The sequence below is a fragment of the Cricetulus griseus genome, chromosome 5, assembly GCF_003668045.3.
Source record: "Cricetulus griseus strain 17A/GY chromosome 5, alternate assembly CriGri-PICRH-1.0, whole genome shotgun sequence".
Taxonomy (NCBI): Eukaryota; Metazoa; Chordata; class Mammalia; order Rodentia; family Cricetidae; genus Cricetulus; species Cricetulus griseus.
The window spans coordinates 68,823,953-68,848,938 of record NC_048598.1 but is presented as its reverse complement, the minus strand read 5'-3'; the positions used below and the strand labels follow the sequence as shown (position 1 = coordinate 68,848,938).

The 24,986-nt window shown below is 35.7% G+C and overlaps 1 protein-coding gene across 9 annotated transcripts in view; it reads right to left on the bottom strand.

Annotated features, from left to right (window-relative positions):
- Positions 1–1,724: 1,724 nt before the first annotated feature.
- Ptpn4 (protein tyrosine phosphatase non-receptor type 4) overlaps positions 1,725–24,986 on the bottom strand; it is a 146,372-nt gene continuing 123,110 nt past the window's right edge. For 7 of the 9 annotated variants that reach the window (XM_027417798.2, XM_027417803.2, XM_027417797.2 and 4 more), the window contains 2 exons: positions 21,006–21,141; positions 1,725–9,412 (listed from right to left, as the gene is read on the bottom strand). In XM_027417798.2, coding sequence (XP_027273599.1) covers positions 9,326–9,412; positions 21,006–21,141 — 223 coding nt within the window. In that variant the 3' untranslated portion in view covers positions 1,725–9,325. The remainder of the gene's footprint in view (positions 9,413–21,005; positions 21,142–24,986) is intronic. The other 2 variants (XM_027417802.2, XM_027417804.2) reach the window with 2 other exon arrangements.

Genomic DNA, 24,986 nt, shown 5'->3' with positions numbered 1-24,986 from the left:
AGAAAAAAACAGGTCAACAATTTTGAGACAAATTTGAAGCAAGCTTCATTTAAATACTGACCAGAAAAATGGACTCTGGTCAGATCCACTTTCGTTCCCAGCGAGTGGCCACAAGGCAAGTGCTGTAGGGCCTTTTAAAGGACAAAGCCATAAAACCACAGCATTTACCACGTGTTTTTTTTTTTTTTCCAAGAACTACAACTCCCAACATTCCAGGAAATTGCCTGACCCTTGGGCAGGTGGGGCTTATAGGTTGACTGGCTTTTACAGAACCAAATTTGAGTCTCCAGGGTACTACTGTGATTACAGGTCTACGTTTTTCACTAGATCTGAGGGGGCTTTTCTCAGAGGTGGGGAGTTGGTATGAGACTGCCATAAATTATCTTGGATTTTCCTCAAAATGTTTCTCATAATTTTTTTTTTCTTATTTTGACACAGGTTTTCTGTGTTGCTCAGGCTGGCCCTGTACTCCTGTCCTAAAATGATCCTCATACCTCAGCCTTAAAAGTAGTAGGTGGAACTACAGGCACAAGTCACTATGCATGGTACCTGCCTTTGCCATGTATGCACCTCAACAGTTATTGGTTGCAGGGGTGTGGTGGTACAGCCCTTGAAAGGCAGAAGCAGGCAGTTTATTGAGTTCAAGGGAAGCCAAGGCTACCTAAAAAACAAACAAACATAAACAATCCCCACCCCCCCCCAAACAAAACCAAAACAATACAAAATCTTTACTTCTTCCCTCCAACATGCAAATAGAATGCCTGACTGCACCTGGGAAGATGTGATTCAGGCTTACTTTCAGAGAAGTCTTTTGAGTGGCAAGGTATTGCTTTGGGATTACTGGAAGAGGTGTGGCCACAATGGAGACAGCAGATACTTTTTTTCTCTAGGTAGAGAGATGGCTCAATAGGTAAGAATGCTGCTCAGCCAGACGATAGTGCCTTTAATCCCAGTACGTGGGAGGTGAATCTCTGTGAGTTCTAGGCCAGCCAGACTGTTACACAGAGAAAACTTGTCTTGAAAACACGAACAAACAAAAAAGAATGCTTACTGTTCAAGTATGAGGACCTGAGTTAGGATTCCCAGAACCCATGTAAAAAACTGAGCACAAATATGTGTGCCTGCAACCCCATGCTGTGGTTGTTAGAGACAAGGGATCACAGGCTTGCTGGCTAGCCAGTCTAGCTGAAAAACATTAAATTCTAGGTTCAATGAAAGATCCTGTCTCAAGAGAATAGGGTGGAGATTGATAGAGGACAACACCAAATGCCTTCCCCTGGCTTTCACAAGTTTGAGAATAGGCAGCTGTTCCAGAATGTATACATGTCCATTCACCACACACAAAAATATTATTCTTTAATTTTCTAAATTCTCTTTAAATCACTATTCTCCCCATTCCCTCAAGAAGAGTCACTGTGTAGCTGGGTAGTGGTGGCTAGCGCCTTTAATCCCAGCACTTGGGATATAGAGACAGGCAGATCTCTTTGAGTTCAAGGTCAACATGGTCTACAAAGTGAATTCCAGGACAGCCAGAACTTACACAGAGAAACCCTGTCTCAGGAAAAAATAAATAAAAAAGAGCCACGGTGTGTGCTAGTACTTCTAGAAATAAACATCATGTTAAGCATTCAATCATCCCTTCTGATTACTCATTAAGGACTAAAGTATTGTTGGTAGAGTCCAAGAATAAATTCCCATGAAATAATCTTGACACAGAGTCATTAGAATACTAAAGCACATCTTTATTTTTCAATTGAACATTAACAGCTAGAGGTGTTTTTTTTTTTTCCCTTTTCCCATTTGTACCTGAACAACTACTCAATCAAAACGAAATATGCCCAACAAAATATGTGTACTAGCATTGCACATAACATAAATTGATGTTAGGACTAAAACAGTTTCAATGCAGACTAGCATTTTTTTATCCTGTTCACTGTTGGTATGTGTAGATTGTTTAAAACCATGAATGGCAGGAATTCTAATTTTCACTGAAATTAAGACAAAACATAAGGCCTTTCAACGTACAGTAATCTGCAGTGACAAATGCACAGTGATCATTTCAAATAATCCAGTGTTGACCAAATTCAAGCTTATGTATTTGAAGTTTTCATTCTTAGCTTCTTTGGCTCTTAATCATGAGACCAAAGCACACAGAGATATCTTTGTACAACTGGGAGAAAAGGTAATCAACAACATTAAAGGACTAATTCCATTCTGCTATTAGTTCAGTACAAAACATGAAATGGAAATAGAAATGAAAAATATTTTAATAAGGAAATAAAGTAGACTTTTAACCAAGCAAACTTCTCACTCCATATTTACATATAGCACCTATTACAAGAAAAGAAAGTTCCCAAAGTAAAATACCCTCTACATAGAAATAATTTTAAAACTACTGCTTAAAAATAGTACTGATAAGTATAAACTATCAGTCCTAAAGTTAAACCTACACTGTAGAAAACAAGGACTAGCTTTTCTTATTTGAAAAGATTACAACATAGTTCATAAGTGGTACGTTCTGATGCTGGAGAACACTAGGGTAGACAACTTTTATTTTTTATAGCAGATATACTGTACTGGCAGAATATGAAAACAGCTTAATATAAACTGTTACAGTATCATAAATTCTGCCCTTTGTCTTCTATATAAACTATGTACTTGTGGTGCAGCATCTACTTAACTACACTGAGAAACCGAACTTCGAAGTATTCATGTGATGTTCACAAAATGCAGAGCAGAAACAACTTTAGTAAACCAAGCTTGGTTGAAGCTAGCTGAGAGAACTGAATCCAGCAACATAGTCGGCTGGGCAGCCTCTATTGTATTATACAAATGACAGAAAAATTGCAGAGCTAAAATCACATAGGTTACCTCTTAAATATCAAAGACACTATCAAGAGATAATTATAAAGCATTTAAACTTGGGGCCATTCTAATAAACTCTAATACTAATTGATTTTTTTTGTATTTACAAAACTCCTAGGATAGATATTTTTAATGTATAAATTAAGTCAGTAGTAAGCATGAAATAAAGTGCTATTTGAAGTCAATTTTAGCACTGAAATATGACCTACTCTACAGGATTCAGGAATGAGGAGTCTTGCTAACTCACTGAAAGACTAGGAAAGATGAATCCAAAGAAATCACAGAATTGTGTTGAAACATCCTTGACCAGGAAAGCAAATAACTGTAATAATATAATACAAATATTTTTAAAAAAGGTAAATAGGCCAAATTATGACGATAGTAGATATAATGACATATAGTAGTAGATCTAGGGAAACCACAAAGCAGCAACAATTTGGGCCAAAGGTTGAAGAAAAAGCTATTTTCTTGTTGAGCCCTGGCAGCAACTTTACTTAACAATGTGACTTCTAAGTTACCAGAATTAATAGTGCCAAACTTTGTTAACTGCTGGGGTTGAGGAAATCTGACACTAACCTTGGATTACCTTTTGGTTGTTCAGGGTATGTCATGATAAGTTAAAATTAGTATGGAGGGTTAGAAAGCATCAAAACAATTAATTCCCAATTTCATAAAGTTTAATAATTGGTAATTACTAGATTTAAAGGCGATATTTAACAAATAAATTATGCCTACAGGCACTGTTTTAAAGTGAAGAGTTTTCACTTAGCTGAATAAACTTGTAAGCATACAAGCCACCACTGTTTTAAGTCACAAGAGTTGGGCCCAGTGGTCCTACTATCCACATTACTGAAGATAAAAAGGGAAACTCGTTAGCAGGGTCAGAGGCCTCTGCACATAACTACTGCAGTGGCTCTTAGGCATGGGTTTCTGGCTTCACATTCTTACAATGATGCCCCCATTGGTGGCTGCAACACTGACAAAGCTTGGGAACTTTCCTCCATGGTAGACACATGTAGCAGCACACTTAGCCTAACACACAAACATTCTTCCATACCCTACAAGCATAGAATTAAAATACTTAACACTCAAAATAGTATATACAACTTTTAAGGAAAACTTCTAGAGCCAAAACAGAGCAATGTGAAATGAATGTACACTATTTGTGAAAAATGCTTTGACAGTGACCATTTATAATGAAATTCCATTTCTTCCAACAATGCATTTTACATAATGACTTATAACACTCTTTTCACTCCTTTGCAGATTTCTCTCTCTTTTTTAAACAAACACAATATACTTAGAATCAAGTAATAACTCTAACATTTGAAAGATACATTCATTTTCTTTACAGCACGAAAGACATACAAATATTGTTTTATCCCTTTTAAACAATGAAATTAAAGTTAACAGTTTTATTAACCTTCTGTTCATAGAAAAATATTTTCTGTATATCATTTACATAATAATAGGAAAACTCTACAATGTTTAATCGAAACCTTTATGACCTTAACAAGGTTTCCTTTTTCATTCTTATACTGGAATTTTTACAAGGTTCCAGAAAGCTAAACATTTGAACTCTTCCTTAACAGTGTAGTTTTTAACTTGCAATATTGCTAATAACGTTCTGCAAATTAAAAGTACTATTGGCTTACTTGTGTATGTACTGAACCATACCTAGCTAATATAGATGAACTGCTGTCAAGCAGCTATGACTAATGGCTGCCCATTTAGCTTTGGAGGACAAAAAAATAAACAACTTTAGAAATCAACAGTATACCATAGTAGAAAAACGTAAAATAAGCAGCAACACATTTATATATGGAAATAAGTAACTATGGTATGTATTCAAAACAAATTCACCTAGGGCATGGAAAGAAAGTAATTTTGGGTTGGAATAAAAGGGCTGCTATTTCTGTTAACACAGAGAAATTTATTATAGTAACTGCTACTAAGAGTAAATGAAATCCATGAAAAATAACAATTGTGGTAAAAAGCATATCCCAAAACATATAATTTTGGGATTATTTTTTGTATTCTTAAAATTGATGAAATTATCTATTAGCAATTAGCCCTCACACTGAGACACAAATGAGTATCTGTCAACAGATCAGTAATTCTAAATATTTGATAAATTCAATCCACTGATAATATAATGACAGCTGTTTTACTTGGCGGAAGCACCACAAATGGCTCCAGGAATGGTAGTTGGATGTGAGCAATGTTAACAAAGTACTTGCTTTGTGGATGCAGCACCTTGTATGAAAGCAGACTGTGGGATCATTTAGATATGATTTGCTATATTACTGAGATGTTTATTCCAGCAAATATTTATCATCACATATTTACTATAAATGGCTTAAATACAAATTTATCAGAACTATAAAATAAGTACTATAAAGAGCCTGTAAACATATCCCACATTATTGTGGTATAAACAACTTACATGAGTTCAAAACTACTTTGGCAACTTTACCATCAGAGTATTTTAAATATTCAAAGCACAAACATTAGATAGCATGTTGCTATAAATTCATGTTTCCTTCGCTCTTCCTGATAAACAAGCCATACTTCAATTTTATCACATGTTCACATTATGAATATAAATAATTTTGCAAGTAGATATAAGTTCTAAATCTCAGTTCTATGTTTTAAGTGCCTTAAAACCGCCTTCCTACTTGCAGTTCAGTTTGTCTACTGTATGTGTATCAGCCTATATACTTCACAACAGCTTATATTCATCTGTTAGGGAAGTGCAACTAGCAAACTTGGCCCAAGTCCTAATTGACATCACTTTTGAAGCCTACTTTCAAATTTCTAAGGTGTCAAAGTTTCAAAGTGACAATACTGAGCATGCTTCCCAGGTAGAAATAGATAAAATTAACAAGCATTTATCATATTCACAATTTACTGAAGTTCTAATCTATTACAGCAACAATTCTCTAGATGGAGAATTAGAAAACTTTAAGATGACCAGATTCCATTAAATTAATTGCTGGGTCTCTTGTCCTTCCTATCATAAGGAAGTAGAGATTGGACAAAGATCTTTCAACTTCTTATAGCTCTCAAGTGTAGTACCGCTACAAGAGACATTTTTGCTCAAATAACAAATTAGACTTGGTCCAGACCTGCCAAGAGATATAAACAACCCCATGGTCAAAGTCCATTCAGTCTCTGGACACACCTTCATGAAGTACACATGCAAGCCAATGTACTGATGTTTATCTATGAAGGCATGTACAGTAGTACCCAAAACCTTCAAGTAACTGTCTTAATGGCTCAGCATAACTTTGTGCATTTGAAGTCAATTTTCATACAATGTTATCTTTTTTCTTAGGTCAAAATGATCAATCATTGTCCTTTCCCAATTACTTGCCCCAGAAGGCGACACAAAGGTTTTTTCGGGGGCTATTTATTGTGCCTCACTTTTGAATGGTGGATTAGTTTAGCAAATACAACCTATTCTTTTTGTGAATGCAAAGTCTACTCCAAAATATTACTACAGAGTATCTAGACAGTGCTGAGGAAAACCAGATGCTCAATAAAACACTTGAAAGAAGCACAGAAAAATCATCTAAATTCAGAAAGGGAAATTTTTCACATTTACTTTTTAGCATGTACAAAAAGCCCCTCATTCACCAATATTGATTTTTTTTTTTTTACTTGTCAGAATAAATGTCAGGGTTTGGTTCTAAGGGTGGGTAGTGAAATAGAAAAGTAGTTTAATTCAAGAAATTGGATCTCTGTCACACAATATTACATCAGTATGTATGAAGTCTAGCACTACTTGGCTATAAAAACTATTCTAGAAATCTATTTAGATTAATAAACTGATTAAATGCTTAGGTGTAAAGGACAGTATTATATGTTAGATACCTAAGAAAATTTAATTAGCATATCCATATTAACAATTTGTGAAGAGTAATTTTAGCTTAAGAGCATAACAAATGTTCTAAAAGGACTGTTTTTACATGTAAAATATCAATAGAGGACAGTTCTCAGATGAGAAATTTAAATTTAAGTCTACACTCGTCACTTAATGACAAGCAACAATGATTTAAAAGGCAGCAATGCTGTTTGCCAACATCAGTGATAACTACAGAGGTGTGAATAAAGCTTTACATTAAAGAGCAAGTGAATTATGACATTGCCTTTTAACTTCTACACAGCTTTTCTCTTTTTGCCTAGGGTTATCAATTCTATCCACATAGCAAGGGTAGACATTTAAAATTTAGACTAAAGTACATCAATGAAATAAAGTAACTGCATAATGTATAAATCTCCAACTTGATTTCCCTTTTTAACTTGTAATGATATGCTACTAGCCTAAATTACATTTGCCTCTGGTAGAGGATGGAATGCTTGGGTGAAACTATTTTTCACTATCTTATATTGTCTTGCATGTGAAGTCAGAACAGGAGGACTTCTGTTTGACATAAAGATGTTTATGTCTCTCTAAAAAATAAGAAAATATTTATAAATGAGAATTTATTTGGCACACTGGCCATTAATGTTTTGGGGCTTAACTTCTGAATTTCACTATCATGGATTATTGAATATGTGAATCAATAATTTAGATTTTACTAAAGATTTTTAAATGTATGTCACCCCTCTAATTAAATAGCTATCCAAAATACCTACTATTGGAATCTATTTTTATCAAGACTACAGAAATATTCTGAAACCACTAGCAAATGTGCCTATTTTAACTATACCCATAAAAAATATCATTTGAGTAGGAAGCAAATTCTCACATTAAATTGGGCAATTTTAAAGATCCATCTCCACAGACTTAAAACAGAGGAAGCTGATAAGGAAACTACACAGATCTGTAATAGGAGTTGAATCTTCAGTCAAAATGGACAATCAAAAGCCTCACTAAACATGCTTGTAATTTAATAGGCATATATAAACTAGATAATATAATTGTATAGAAAAATGACAAGAAAACCTACATTTACTATTTTGGGGGTCACATTTAGAAGAAGTCAATAGTATTTAATTCCTTGTCTGAAGAATTCCAATGTGCCAGGTGGAATTAACACATGCCTTTAATCCCAGCACTTGGGAGGCAGAGGCTGGCAGATCTCTATGAGTTCAAGGCCAGCATGTTCTAGGACAGCCAGGACTGTTACATAGAAAAACTCTGTCTTGAAAAACACAACACTCAAAAAAATAAATAAATAAAAAAGAAAGAAAGAAAAAGAAAAAGAAAAAGAAAAAATAAAAGAAAGACCAATGTGAAGATAGCCTGATATGAACTGGAATGAGTGCTGCAGGGAAAGACTTCAGTTATAGACAGGAATACATTACCTTTGTAACTGTAGCTTAGAGTGTTAATATGTTTATCTCTAATGCACATGTTAAACATTACTTTTTAAGTTAGGGGTAAAGTAAATATGAAATCTGAAGAATAAACCCTCTTTTTAAGTTAAGCTGCTAAACTTTAACCCCTGTTCCTCAGTAAAGGAATGTACAGATTGTGAACAATTCCACAGCAGCAGAATGCACTCTCAGCAGAACCCAGCCATCCTGGCTTTTATGGCAAAGTACAAGCAAGCACTGGGTAAGAAACAAAATTTCCTTACCCTTCTTTGTATAACTCTCAACATAAGGAGCTGTTTTTTACACTGTGAACTTATTAAAAATTCATAAAACTTTAAGAATGTATAGTATACATACCTCCTATGGGGTCAAATGAGTGCCTTTTCATTAGACAAAGATAATTCAAGGCACTTAAGGGGTTAAGACACGATGCATGCATTCCTTTACATCAAGAATGTGAAATCACATGATTTGGAATAAGCCAACCTTATGATAAATATAAGTTACATTATTAAATCCTAGAAAATCCATAGATTCATAGATATAGTTTCTATAAGATGCTGGTAAATGGACACTGTGCAGCATTTCCTGGGAACAGCAAGTTCCACTTTTCTTCTCAACAGCAGGTCCCTACTGGGGATGTCAGGGAGGATGTGCTGCATCCACAGGCAGTGTACTGGCTAATGTTGAGAATGGTATTGCTAACGTTTGAAAAATAAAATCTGGTACTCAGTAGAGTAAGTACATGAACCACTGGAAAGACCAGAGCAGACTCCTGATGTTTACTCCTTTTTGCTTTCAAGGTACAGGTGTGTAACAGAGATGAGAATTCTGAGCCTTGTCTGGGGCAATTCCACCAGAGGGGACAGCATGGCACCACCTTGAAATTCCACAAATTACCCTGAACATATTCAGTTCCCACTATTTGTTCAGAGCAAAGCACAAAATAGTCAAACATATGAGTTATAGGTTTTGAGTGACTTTTTTAAACATAAAGTGCAATAGTGCTGAAGTTTCCAAAGTTTGTTTGAGTTCTCTTTTTTGTGTGAGATGCCATTTCCTGTGAGCAGTATTATGGCACAGTGAATGCAACAAAAATCAGTTTCCCAATACTTATCTCAAACTTTTTGCTTTCTTATTTATTTGATGGTGTTGTTAATGGTTTAACAAAACCTTCTTCATATACTTTCAAAATAGCTTCACAGACAAATCTGTATTGACTCTGAAAAACACAAATAGAAAAAACAGAATCATTAGGAAATCCAGAAAACCAAAAACTAATATCTCACTTATTAAAAAGAAGGAGGAGGATGCAGAAGAAGAAAAAGGAGGAAAGAAAGAACAAGAAAAAAAAAAAAACACAAGACACATTTTTTTCTTTTCAAGACAGGGTCTGTCTTTGGAGGCTGTACTGGAACTGGCTCTTATAGACCAGGCTGGTCTCAAACTCACAGAGATACATCTGCCTGTGCCTTCCAAGTGGTGGGAATAAAAGTGTGCACCACCACCGCCCAGCACAATTTTTTTTTTTTACCCACAGATGGGCAAAAAGTTTGGTTTTTTTTTTTTGTTTTGTTTTTTTGTTTTGTTTTTTTAAAGTACATCACATCATACTTTGTTGGCAAAACTCAAGATGATGCTGGTAGGAATGTTAAAACACTGAAACTATAAATAGAAATTTGAAAGCATGTAATAAAATGGTAATATTTTATCTTTGAATCAATCAATCTCTCTTCCAGAAAATCTAATTCAAAAGATAAACAAGAAAAGTAACTGAAAATATATATTCAATCTTTTAAAATAAAAAAAATAGAAACCATTTAAGTTGCCATCAATTTGCTGTGTAGAGAAGGCTGACCTTAAACTCACAGAGATCCTTCTTTCCCTGACTGAGTGCTGGGGTTAAAGGCATGTGCATCATGCTACCTGTCAGGATATTTCCTTACGTGAAAACAAGCAAGGTAGGTCAGGCAAATTGGTTCATACATATACTAACCCTTGGAAGACTGAAGCAAAAGTTCTGTAAGTTTGAGGAGAGTATGGGCTACATAATGAATACCAGACCAGCTTGTTTCAAGAATACAGGGCAAAATAAAGATGCAAACCACCACCACCAACAACAAAAGGCAAGGAGGGAGGGGGGAGATGCCTCAGCAGGTAAGAATATGTGAACAAAAATGAGGATTTGGATTCATATCTCCATTACCCATGTGAAAAGCTGGGCATTTATTGGTGTGTCAGGGCAGATACAGGAGATCATTATGATTTGCTGGCTCCCAGCTGAACTTCAGGTAGAGTGAGACCCTTACTCCTGAGAATCAAATAGAGAGTGACAAAGAAGGACACCCAATATCCTCCTCTGACCTCAACACACATACTTGCAAATTTACTCTCTCTGCTTTTGTCTCTCTCTGTGTGTCACACAAAAAAATATTAAAAGGTGAGGAATAAAAAGTATGTGTAACGGGGCTGGAGAGATAGCTCAGGGGTTAAGAGCACTGACTGTTCTTCCAGAGGTTCTGAGTTTAATTCCCAACAACCACATGGTGGGTCACAACCATCTGTAATGTGATCTGGTGTCCTCTTCTGGCACACACTGTACACATGATAAATAAATAAATAAATGTTTAAAGAAAAAAAAAGTATGTGTAACATTTATAAAAAAAAAAAAAAAGGGATAAGATAGGCAGATCTCTGTGAGTTCAAGGCCAGCCTGGTCTACAAAACAAGTTCCAAGACAGCCAGAGCTGTTATACATAGAAACCCTGTCTTGAAAAAAATACAAACAGACAAAAACAAAAAAAGAAAAGTAGAATTATAAATATGTATTTAAAATTATACTGTTAGTTTAACTTTATTTTAAGGAAGAATATGGTAAATCTTTAATGTTTTCATGAAAGGATGGAGGTTTATTCCATCAAATAAACCTTTCATCTTATTTTAAATGATTTATTTATGATAGGGGACGTTCTTCTGTATATATATTTCTCTTATTGATTGATGAATAAAACACTGGTTGGCCAGTAGCCAGGAAGGAAGTATAGGCGGGGTTACCAGATGAGGAGAATTCTGGGGAGAGGAGGCAGAGAGGAGCTGCCAGGAGATGCCATGTAGCTACAAAGATAGGACGCACGAGGCATTCTCTAGTAAGATAAGGCCATATGGGTTAATAGTTATGGGTTAACAATTAAGAGAGAGCTAGCCAATAAGAAGCCTGAACCATCAGGGAAACAGCTTATAGTTAATAAGTCTTTGTGTTTATTTGGGTCTAAATGGCTGCGGGACCAGATAGAACAGGAAACTGTCTACATATTTACTTTTTTTTTTTATTTTTCCTGTGCATTGTTATTGTGTCTGTATGAGGGTGTCAGCTCCCCAGGAGCTGGAATTATAGACAACTGTGAGCTGATGTACAGATGCTAGGATAGGAATTGAATCTGGGTCACCTGGAAGAGTAGTCAGTGCTCTTACCCACTGAGCCATTTCTACTTTTATAGATTTAAAACATAAAACTGACTATCCTAAAACAAATTAACATGCCTGTATCAAGCTGAAGACATTACCCACTCAGCAATTATTTGGAGGGATTATGACAGTATTAATTATGTTTTGTAGTTATATCGAAATTCAAAGAGAACTCTGTGAAGCTATGAACACTTCATAACCATACTGTGTATGTGATGTCAATGCTGTCATTTTGAAACTGACATGCAATGTGAGATAAAACAGAAGAGTACTTTTAATATTCTTAGTCATTCATGGCAGCTGTCCTAGAGACATGTACTCTTGTTAAACAAGAAAGGAGAAAAGGGTAGATAAAGAAAGTAAAAAAAGTGTGGTGGTGGTGCATGCTTTTAATCCCAGCACTCGGGAGGCAGAGGCAGGTGGATCTCGGAGTTCGAGGCCAGCCTGGTCTACAGAGCGAGTTCCAGGATGGCCAAGACTATAACACAGATAAACCCTGTTGTGCCAAACGAAAAACAAACAAAAATTTCTTCACTGTCAGGCGTTGGTGGTGCATGCCTTCAATCCCTGCACTTGGGAGGCAGAGGCAGGCGGATCCCTGTGAGTTCGAGGCCAGCCAGGTCTCCAGATTGAATGCCAGGATGGGCTCCAAAGCTACACAGAGAAAACCTGTCTCGAAAAACCAAAAAAAAAAAAAAAAAAAAAAAAAAAAAAGAAAAAAAGTGTTGAAATCACATTACAACATAAGTATATTTTCCTAGCTCTGATAATTTAGAGAAACAAACCAACAGTAACCCACCCTGACTACTCAGAGAGTATCATCTAAAATAATTTCTTTTTTTAATTTTATTTATTATGTATACAGTATTTTGCTTGCATGTATACCTACAGGCCAGAAGAGGGCACCAGATGTCATTACAGATGGTTGTGAGCCACCATGTAGTTTCTGGGAATTGAACTCAGGACCTGTGGAAGAGCAGCCAGTGATCTTACCCTCTGAGCCAACTCTCCAGCCCCTAAAATAATTTCTCAATAAACAGAACCAAGAATTATTGGAGCAATTATTGTTTCCAAATCTGGGGGATAAAAGACAAAGCTAGGCTTAGCAATATTTTGATAGCAGGGAAGTTACCAAAGTTATTATGGTCCTGAGAAAAGGGTTGAAACACATCAAATACGCTTACATACACTTCCCCCCCCAACCCCCGACACGGTTTCTCAGTGGCTTTGGAGCCTATCCTGTAAACTAACTCTTGTAGACCAGGCTGGTCTCGAACTCACAGAGATCCACCTGCCACTGCCTCCAGAGTCCTGGGATTAAAGTTGTGCACCACTAGAACCGGCTAGATTAGAAATCTTTCAATTGTATCAAAAATGAATAAAAGTCAGTTGCTGGCACTGACAAGTGAACGGACACTGAAAATTTGGGCTGGGGATCTCAGTGACAGAGCACTTGTGCAGAATGTGTGAGGCATTGGATTCCATGGCAGTACTGTCAAACACAATAAATAATATAACAGCACTTGTAAATTAAGGGAAAGAATCAAATATTAACCTTTAAAGAATCATTCTAGGAGCTGGAGAAATGGTAGAGTAGTTAAGAGCACTATCTACATTTCCAGAGGGCCTGGGTTTGATTCCCAGAACCCACACAGTGGCTCATAGCTATCTCTAAGTCCATTTCCAGGGAATCTGATTCCCTTTCTTCTGGCCTCTAAGGGTACCAGGCATACACATGTTGCACATACATATATGCATGTGAAATATTTAATCACATAAAATAAAAATAAATAAATCTTAAAAAAAATCATTCTAGTTAATAAATGAAGTGGCCTAGCCCACAGTGGATTATGCCATTTCTAGGCAAGTAGCCCTAGTCTATATAACAATTGTAGCTGAATATGAATTTGGGAGCAAGCCAGTAAATGGTAAAACCAAGCAAACAAACAGAATGCCACCACTCTACAAACTCAATGAAAAAAGGATAGAGGCATAGATGTTAATATCACAAAAAGAAATATAATCAAATATTATGTGCTTCCTGAGGAAAGAATTACCAACCTAAACTGTTTGAACCTATGAATTCACCTATCACTTTGAGGAGAGATGCCTACCTTGAGGATATAAAACAAACCAATAGAGACTCGGGAATGATGATAGTTCAAGTAACTTGGTTTGTTCATTAAATGAATTGGGGGAAAAAAAGAAGGTACAGAAAGAAGTTTTTGATGAAAAGAAATTTAGAATTTAGAAGACATATAAACTAATTCAAATGTGCAGGCCTGTGGTAGTTTGAAAGAAAATGGCACGAAGAGGGAGTGGCACTATTGGGAAGTGTGGCTTGTTGGAGTAGGTGTGGTCTTGTTGGAAGAAGTGCATCACTGTGGAGGCGGGCTTTGAGATCTCATAGATGCTAAAGCCATGCCCAGTGAGATAGACCACTTTCTGTTGCCTTCAGATCAAGATGCAGAATTCTCAGCTACCTCTCCAGCATCATGTCTGCCTGCATGCTGCCATGTTCCCCACTGTGATGATAATGGACTAAACCTCTGAATTGTAAGCTGCCACTTCAATTAAATGTTTTCATGTATAAACAACCATGGTGATTGTTATGACCCAGCAACTTCAGGTATGGGTACAGATCTGAAAGAAAACAAACTGCAGTCTCACAGAGATATTCTTTATACCCTCCATCATGTCAGCTTTATTCATGGGAGCCAAAAGCTAGAAACAAGCCACATGTCCACCGATGGAGAAATAATTAAACAAAATGTAGTAATTGAAACAAGGAAATATGGGTCAGCCTGGAAAAGAAGGAGATTCTGACATGGCTACAAAATGGATGAACTGTGAAGACATTAACTATCTGAACTAAGGCAGTCAGAAACAGACAAACACTGTATGACTACTTATATGATACATCAAACTCAGAAGCAAGGAGTAGAAAGGTGGTTACTAGAGCCTTAGGAAAAATGTGGATGAAGAATTTCTTAATGGGGATAAAAAAATCCTAAAGTTAGTTCTTCAGCAATGTACATATACTCAACACTACTGAAATGCATATATAAATATGATTAAAATGGTAAATTTTATTATGTGTATTTTATCACAATTAAAAAAGGGGGAAAAAAATACAAACTGCTGTGCACCTGACTTCACCCCACCTGAGCCATACCCAACCTCCAGGCCAAGACTAACCCAATCTGCCCTGACATATGCTACCATGTCTGCACCCTCTCCAATCCTCAGATCCTACATCTGCTGCCTAGTCTGGTGAAGCCCTACCACAATGTCCCTAGTCTCCAGTATGTCAGCCCAACCCCCTGACTTCATCCCATTCTCAGCATATCTAATCTTCAGGCCTAGCCTAACTGGCACATCATTTGCTCTGGGCCCAGGCTGCTGTGTCACATCAGACATAAAATGAGTGAAAATTACGCATGCACAGGACTTATCATAAAAATGAAAGCAAAATGAAAACCCAAGACACAATCAATCAGTCCCTGCCAACATATGTCAGTCCTATTATAATGTCTAATGAGAATTGCCTAGATGAACCCCAGGACACAGAACTTAAAAGAACCATCATAGGCTGGGCAATGGTGGAACATGCCTTTAGTTCCAGCACTTGGGAAGCCAAGGCAGGCTGATCTCTGAGTTCGAGGCCAGCCCGGTTTATAGAGGGAATTTCAGGACAGCCAAGACTACATAGAGAAACCCTGTCTTGAAAACCAAAACCAAAAATGAACAATCATAAACATCAAAAATTCAGGTTTAAAGAAGATACAATGAAGTAGCACAGTGAACTTGGAGAGAATAAACTTAAAGAGAAAAAATGCCTAACTGATACCCAAGAAATATACAAATAAGGCTGAATGAACTGAAGACAATACAGGGTTTGAAAACTAAGGTTCAATAAAGGGAAATATTAAAGAAAACTCAAACTGGAGTGAAGATGGAACTGGAAAACTTAAAAGTCACAAGGCCTTACAAATATAATGGATTAAAAGCATAAGAAAAAATACTGGAAGCTGCAAAAGGAAAAAATACAAGCCACATATAAAGAAAAAGAATTCATCAGAGTAACAGCGAATTTTTCAGTGGAAATGCTGAGAGCCAAAAAAGCCTATAACAATGTACTCAAGTTTTAAAAGACCATAAATGTCAAGTCAGACTAATGCACCCAGGAAAATCTGTCAGCTATAGATGAAAGAGAAAGAAAAACTTTACATGATACAAATAGGCAAAAAGAATTTGTGTTTAACACACCAGCTCTATAGAGAATACTGGAAATAATACTTAGGCCTGAAGAAAGGAATGAGCATAGCCAGAGACTGTAGAAAGGAAACAAATGAAGCTATAATTACCAAAACACAAGGTGCAACTGACAATACAAGCAGCAAAATAAACAAATAAAATGACTGTAATCAGTACACACATTTCAATAACAACTTTAAATATTAATGGCCTCAACTCTCCAATTGTATCCTTTGCTGTCTACAAGAAAAATCACCTTAGCTTTAAAGATAAGTACCACCTTAAAGTAAAAGGATAGAAAAAAAGTATACTACACAAATGGGAACAGGAAGCAAGCAGGCATTGCTATCCTAATATATGACAAGATAAACTTTAAAGTAAAACTAATCAGAAGAGATGAAGAATACTTCATTCTAAAGGGAACAATTAATTAAGGAGAAATTACAATCCTAAACATAATTGCACCAAACTTTGGTGCACCCAATTTTATAAAAAAATGTACTACTAAAATTAAAGACACATATTAACATCAAACCATTAGTACTAGGTGAGTTTAATGCTACACTCTCCAATGGAAAGGTCATTTGGTGAAAATCAACACCAGAATTAAACATCATACATCAAATGGACTTAACAGATAACTACAGAATACTAAAGAATATATATTTTAGCCGGGCATTGGTGGCATACGCCTTTAATCCCAGCACTTGGGAGGCAGAGGCAGGCGGATCTATGTGAGTTTGAGGCCAGCCTGGTCTACAGAGCGAGTTCCAGGACAGCCTCCAAAACAATACAGAGAAACTCTGTCTTGAAAACCCAAAAAAGAATATATATTTTATTCAGCAGCCCACAGAAGCTTCTCTAAAATAGACATCCTGGAACACACGAAAACACAAAAAACAATAACAAATTCCAAAACCTAAAATAATTCCATGTAGCCTATCTGACTTTAATACTATGAAACTTATTGACAGTAACAAATCTCTCCTGAGCACACTAACTCATAGAGATCAAACAAACAACTAAATGACAAATCAGCAAAGAAGAAGTCAGAAAATTTTAAAACTTCCTGGAACTAAATGAAAATACAAACTAACAAAACCTCTGGGTCTCATTAAAAGCAGTCCTATAAAGAAAATTTATGGCTACAGGCATCTACATCAAAAATGTCGGAAAACACAAATTAATAACTAATGATGAGCAGATCAAGAATTTGTATAAACGAGAAAAAACAAATTCAAATCCAGTATATGGCAAGAAATAATAAAAATCAGCAGAAATTCATGAACTAGAAACAAAATATTAAGAAGAATCAATGAATCCAAGAGCTGGTTCTCTGAATAACCAAGCAACAAAAGAAAGGGAAAGGACCCCAAATTAACAGAATCAGAAATGGAGAAGAAAACATTACAATAGAAATGAAAGAAATTCAGAATCTTATAAAGTATAGAACTTTATAATTAGTATAGTTTAAAAACCTATACTCATTAAGTTGGAAATAATGGCATTCTTTATATCCATTATGTATAATGGACATATATATAAATGAATAAATTTCTAAATTTATAGAAGCCAGTGAAGTTAAGCTAAGAAAAGATATAACAACCTAAACAGAATGCCTAAAATAAATAAAGGCATTAAAATAAGGATAGGCTCCAAAGCTACACAAAGAAACCCTGTCTCAACAACAACAAAAAAAAAAAAAAGAAAGAAAGAAAGAAATTAAAACAATAATAAAGTTTTCCAATGAAAAAATTCACAGATCAGATGAATTGATAGCAGAATTCTACCATATATTTGCACATGATCTATAGCCAATAATTTTAAAATTATTTTTAAAATTTCTCTGTGTGATATCCCTGTCTGTCGTGAAACTCGATCTATGGATTAGACTGGCCTTGTGGCCTCAAACTCATAGAGATCTGCCTGCCTCTGCCTCCTGAGTACTGGAACTAAAGGCATGTGCCTCCACCACCTGGGCAGCCAATACTTCTAAAAATTATTTTTAAAAATTAAAAAAGCAAAAAACAAATAAAAACAGAAAAAAAGGAACACTTCTAAAAACCAGTATTACTTTCATACAAAAAAAAAAAAAGGCAGACACACACAAAAAGAAAACTACAGGCCAATATTCCTGATGAACATAAATAAATCTTCAATAAAATATATACTAATGAAATACAGACATATCAAAAATATTATCCACTATGACCAACTTGGCTTCACCCTGAAGATGCAGGGATGGTTCACCATCAACAGATAAAATAAGTCATATAAATTAACTCAAAGACAAAAATCATATGATCATCTCAACAGATGTGGGAAAAGCCTTTGACAAAACCAACATACTTTCATGACAAAATTCCTACAGACAGTAGGACTGGAGAGAACATACATCAACATAATAAGTGCTATATACAAAAAACCTACAGTCAACATTATCCTAAATAGAGAAAGCTCTGAAGCAATTCCATTGAAGTCAAGAATGAGACAGAGCTGTCCATTATCCCCACTTCTTTTCAAATTAGTGCCAGAAGCATCTGCTGGAGCAGTAAGGCAAGGGAAGGAAATTTAAAGGATACAAATAGAAAAAGAAGAAAACAAATTACCTCTATTTGCAGATGATTTAATATGTTTAAGAAATACCAAAGTTCCATCACAAAACTTCTGGAAACAATCAACTATTTCAACAAAGTGGCAATATAGCTTTAATCAACTTTGATTAAGAAAAAAACAGCCTTCTAAAACCACCAACAAACAAGATTCGAAAGAGATCATGGGTATGTCCCTACTCACAGTCGCCTCAAAAAACATAAAATATCTAGGAATAAACCCAAATAAAACTAGGACCTCTACAACGAAAACTAAAAAGATACAATAGACTTCATTGAAATTAAAAACAATTGGGTTACTTATTTATGTTGTGCTGGGGATAAAATACAGGGTCTTACATTCCTAAACCAAATTTAGGTCTTAAATTAGATCATTGAGAAAAAACAAAGTAAAAAACAACAAAAGTCCCCCACAAGGGTCAGCAAGCTAGATAACCTAAAGTTTGGTCCCTGGGAGGAAAAGAGTACCTACTAGATCTTTCACTTTCACAGGTGAGCCATTGCATGCATGTACCCATTTACACAAGTAGCACACATGAAATAAATGGGAACATTTTTAAATAAACAGAAAATGAAGGAAAAAGAATGAAAGTGTTTGAAAACACACATATCATATAAGATTTTTATCTGGAAAATATAAATACAACAACAATATGACAAATAAAAATGAGCAAAACAATTTTTATAGAAGACACTTGACATCATTATTAAGGAAATGGAAATCAAAGTCACAGTAACACTTCATATCCATATACAAAGCAAACTCTCTAAAACAAGGTAAATTTTGATGATGTTAAGATAATGGAACCCTTATTTTCCACTATTGGATATAAAATTTTGTCCTTGACAGAGGATGCAGCTCCGTGGTTGAATGTGTCCCAGCTCACTGATGCTGCAGTTCTACTCATGAGTATACACAACAAAATAAAAACATGTCACGTATGTGTTCATGGAACAGTGACACTCTAAACATTCCTCAGTTAATAGAGAAATACCTAAAATGTGTTAGACCTTTATAATGAAAAATTATTCAGCAAGAAAAAAAATGAATTGCTGATACACACTGGAGTATATATTAACTGATTCATTTTCGATTTGCTTGGGGCTAAGGGTATCAGAAAAAATTGGAATAAGTGCTTAATGAGTAAGGAGTTTCTTTATGGAATGATGAAAATTTCTAAAAATAAAGATAGCAAACTTCTGCTACATACTGAAAAATTACTGAAGTAATGCTTTGAAAGGGTAAATTTATGGTATGCAAATTGTATTTCAATACAGTTGTTCTTCAAAAGTGAGGTTTTTATGAAACTGGAAATATGAACATTATTTGATAATATTAAGGCGATAATGGTATATTTTAAAGAAAAATATAATTCATCTTTTAGATACATACTAAAATATTTATGACAACCAAGATTTAAGTAATGAGAAAGTGATTGTATAATACAGAAAATGTTGGTGATTTATAATGTTTTTATTATAATGTCAACTTTTGAGAAAGTTTGAAATTTTCTGTATTTAGAAGCTTTGAAAATGACAGGCATTTTTAGAGTAATTAGGCCAGACACCATCAAGTAATTTTGTTGCCACTAACAATGCCAACATCTCACTCTGGTTTAATTAATACAAAACCAATCTTAACACTAACTCTAAAGTTTCTTGGTTATTTTGATTCCTGACACATAAAGAAAAGTTAGTGGAGAACATTATGAATAAGCAGCTTAAATTCTAGGAATTTTGTGATTGTTATACAATTAATTTCTCAGGAAACAGGAAGATTTTCCATCACAACAAAGTCCTACTAAGTCTCTCCAGTTTAGCCAGGCAGTGGTGGCACACGCCTTTAATCCCAGGATCTGGGAGGCAAAGGCAGGAAGATCTCTCTGAGTTCAAGGCCAGCCTGGTCTACTCTGTGAGTTCTAAGACACACAACACAGAAAACCTGTCTTGAAAACCAAAGGCTCTCCAGTTTAGGGATAGTATTCCACTAGGAAGGCCCTCGAGAGTTAACATGCTAAGCCATCTACATGCTGGCAAAACTGTTTCTGTAAAAGGCCAGATGTAAGTATTTCAGACATTGTTAGCCATAGGTATCTGCTGCTTCATTGTGTTGTTGCAGCATAAAAGCAACAGATGACACCTAAAAAGGTGAACATGGAAGCTTTCCACTGTATTTTTATTTATAATACCAAGGTGGTGGTAACTATTATATTATGGAACAATAGCTTCTGAGGAAGAATGAAAAAGATTTAAGTATAATTTAGAGGTAGGCTTTATGACACATACTTGTCAGGAGGCTGAAGAGTTGGAGCCCAGCCTGGGGTACATAGTGAGTTCTAGGTCAGCCTGGGCTACATAGTAGGACCCTGTCATAAAAATGTGTGTTTGTCTGTGTGTAAGAAAAAAACATATAGAATGAAAATTAGTAGCAAGATCCACCATGTTTAAGAGATACATGCACATATGAAATATAGTGCTTACGGGTGTTTGGATCATCATGGCTCTTTGATCTCTCATTGTTCTTACAATATCTAGTGGATAAATTGGCTGATTGCATTCAATGAGACACATGGCAGTTTCCATAGTAATAAGAACCCCAGTCCTTCCAATTCCAGCACTAAAGAGAGAGAGAGAGAGAGAGAGAGAGAGAGAGAGAGAGAGAGAGAGAGAGACAAATTTTTAGTGGTACAATTGCTATACTTGTGGCTTTTCTGCAGAAATATCAAAGTATCAAATCACAACAAAGAAAAACAATTTCATCTTAAGGTTTATTTCATAGAACGAGCAAGTCAACTGCTTAATATTTTAAAACCATTTTAAAATGCAAAGTATCAGATCTAAAATAATGCATCATTAGCAAATACATAAACAACAATTATGTTTTATACCTTATATAAATAATGCTTTAAACAAAGCTAATTTATATCAAACTTACCATTGTGATACTTAAAAATAACCTCCTGGAGATAAAATCTCTGAGCATAACTATAGTAGCTACTGAAGATTTCTCTAATATAAAGAAGCCACAGTTATCTCATCATTCTTAATATTGAGTCTTGTTTTTTAAAAAAATATTTTATTTTTATGTGTATGACTATGGTGGGGGAATGTCCTTCTGTATGCTGTGAATATACATTTCTCTTATTGGTTTGATGAATAAAGCTGTTTCGGCCAATGGACAGGCAGGATTTAGCCACATGGGAAATCCAAACAGGGATAGAGAAAGGTGGAGTCAGAGAGATGCCACCATGTAGCTGCATAGGAAGCAAGAAACCTGGGCATCACTGGTAAGCCAAGACCACATGGAGATACACAGGTAAATAGTAATAGGTTTATACTTAAGAGAGAGCTAGCCAATAAGAAGTTGAGCCATTGGTCAAAATAGTTTATAATTAATATAAGCCTTTGTGTGTTTATTTGGGACTGAATGGCTTCAGGATCAGGCAGAACAGAAATTTCTGTCTACATTGAGTATTTGCCTGCATGTATGCAAGCGCCCCATGTGCATGTGCCTGGTGCTAGCGGTTGTCAGAAGAAGGTGACATCTCCAGCAACAACAGTTACACAGACAATTGTTAGTCACCATGTGAATGCTGAGTACTGAACCCTGTACAAACAAGTACTTTTACCTACTGAGCCACCAACTCTCCAGCCCTGACACTGGCCTCTTAATTTTTTTTTTAAGATTTTATTTATTTATTATTTATACAATATTCTGCTTCCATGTATATCTGCACACCAGAAGAGGGCACCAGATCTCATAATGGATGGCTGTGAGCCACCATGTGGTTGCTGGGAATTGAACTCAGGACCTCTGGAAGAGCAGTCAGTGTGCTTAACCTCTGAGCCATCTCTCCAGCCCCCTAATTTTTTTTTTTTAAGGTAGAATACAAAATAATGGATTTCATGACATTTTTCACTCATAACATGATACTTTGTTCATATTTAACCTCCTCCCACTCCCCCACCTTGAGGGTCTCCCTCCCTCCACCATTAGTTCCTTTTATGCTTTCATATGTATGTATATTCTTAAATCTAGATTTTCTATGATAAAAACAGAACATTCTATTGTTTCCATTAACTCTCCCTCTTCCCTTCCATTCTTTTCCTTCACTTTTTTTAGTCCCCTTCTTATATACCACATGTATTTTTCTTTACAGTAAAATATTAAAAATCTGTCTTTCTGAAACTGGGATTACTTTAACTAATATGAAGATTTGCATGCAATTCTATTAACTTTCTTATAAATGACATTTTCATTCTTCGTGACACTGAATTCATTGTACACATCAACACATTTCTGCATTCATTCATCTGTTGTTCGGCATATAGACTGGTTCCATATGTGGGCTATTATAAACAGTGTAGCAATAAATACAGACACAAAAGCATCTCTGTGATATGTTGACCTGGCATCAATGCTTCAAGTATATTCTTATTAGCAGTGAATAAGGGCTCATCTTTCTCCACATCCTCACCATCATTTATTTTCTTGATGATGGCCATTCTGAGTGGAATGAGATGGAATGTCAAACTAGTTTTAATTCTCATTTGCCTGTTAACTAAAGGCTGTTGAACATTTTTTTCATATATTTGTTACCTATTTGTATTTCTTCTTTTGAGAACTGTTACTTCATTGAGTGGATATTTTGTTTTTGTTCTTTCTAACCAGTATGTGTGACCGGTTACTTTTTATCAACTCAACATGAACTAGAAGCTTTAATTGAGGAACTGCCTCCATCAGACTGGCCTGTGGGCATGTGTTGGGGGGGGTGCATTTTCTTAATTGCTGATTGATAAAGGAGGGTCCAGACTCCTGTGGGCGGTACCCTTAGCAGGGTACCTAGGCTATGTAAGAAATGTATGTGAGCAAGTCAGTAGAAGCAAAGGAGTAATCATTGTGGGGTTCTTCAGTTTCTACCTCTAGGTTCCTGCTGTGAGCCCTGCCTGGCTTCCCTCCATGATGGAAAATAAGCTATTAAGATGAAGTAAATCTTTTCCTTCCTAAGTTGCTTTTGGTCAGTGTTTTACCACAGCAAAAGAAAATCACACTAGAGCAGAAACTGGTACTGAGAGTGAGGCCTTGCTGTGATGGACCTGACCATGTAACTTTTATGCCTTGGGATATTTTATGGGAGAAAGGTGGAGAATTTGGAGCTTTGACCTGGAAAAGTCATTGAGTATTTGGAGCTTAATGAGTTGTTGGAAAATAATGCTGACAGCAACGAAGATGATAAGACCAGACTTGTGAGTTTCCCAGAACAGTCTATCAGGGCTATTCATATGATATTTTGAATTAAGAATCTGTTCCTTCTTGTCAACTGGGGCTGAAGAATAATTTGTGATTAACAAGAGACCAATACTACCAAAGAAAAAGTATGTTTTCTTTCTTTCTTTTCTTTTTTTCCGAGACAGGGTTTCTCTGTGGCTTTGGAGGCTGTCCTGGAACTAGCTCTTGTTGACCAGGCTGGTCTCAAACTCACAGAGATCCGCCTGCTCCTGCCTCCCGAGTGCCGGGATTAAAGGCATGCGCAACCACTGCCCGGTGAAAAAAGTATGTTTTCAAGAGTTGAAAAATGGTAGAAGTAACTGCATACATTTATTTCTGGGCCCATTTTCTAGTTCGTTAGTCTCCATGTCTGTTTTATGTCAGTATCCCACTGTTTTTGTCACTATAGCTATAGAGTGTAATTTGAGGCCAGGTACTGTGATACTCTCTGCTTATGATTGGGGAGCTATTTGGGGTCTTTTGTGCTTTCATGTCCCAGTTTTGTGGAGGATGTTACTAGAATTTTGATAAGAATTATGTTCAGTCTGTAAATTACTTTCAGTAACACCGACATTTTTACAACTATTCTGGTAATCCATGAGCATGGGAGGTTTGTTCAGCTTTCAATGTCTTCAATTACTTTCTTCAGTATTTAAATTTTTTACTATAGAGTTCTTTAATGTCCTTAGTTATGCTTATTTTTAGGTATTTTATTTATTGAAGCTATTGTGAGTGGAACTTCCCTGATTTTTTTGTTGACAAATTTGTTACTGATACATATGAAAGCTACCTATTTTTGTGTGTATGTGTTTTAATCCTGTTACTTTGCTAAAAGTGTTCTTCAGAGCTAAGTTTTCTCATGGATTCTTTAAGGTCTTTCAAAAATGGAATCATGTGACCAGAAACTAGGGCTAATTTAACTTTTTCCGTCATTATTTATATCTTTTCATTCTCTTTCCTTATTATTCTGACAAAGATTTTGAGATTATACTGAATCAAGTATAGAACGCTATGTTCAATGTCTGAATTGTCTTGTTCCTGCCTATAGAGGAAATGTGTTCTGTTTTTCTGCATTTAGTATATATTATCTACAGGTTTGTTGTAGTTAGTTTTTATTATTTTGGGGGCACAGTTCTTCTGTCTTTGCTTTTCTTTCCCTCCCACATTCCCTCCTATAATTTTGTTGGTTGTTA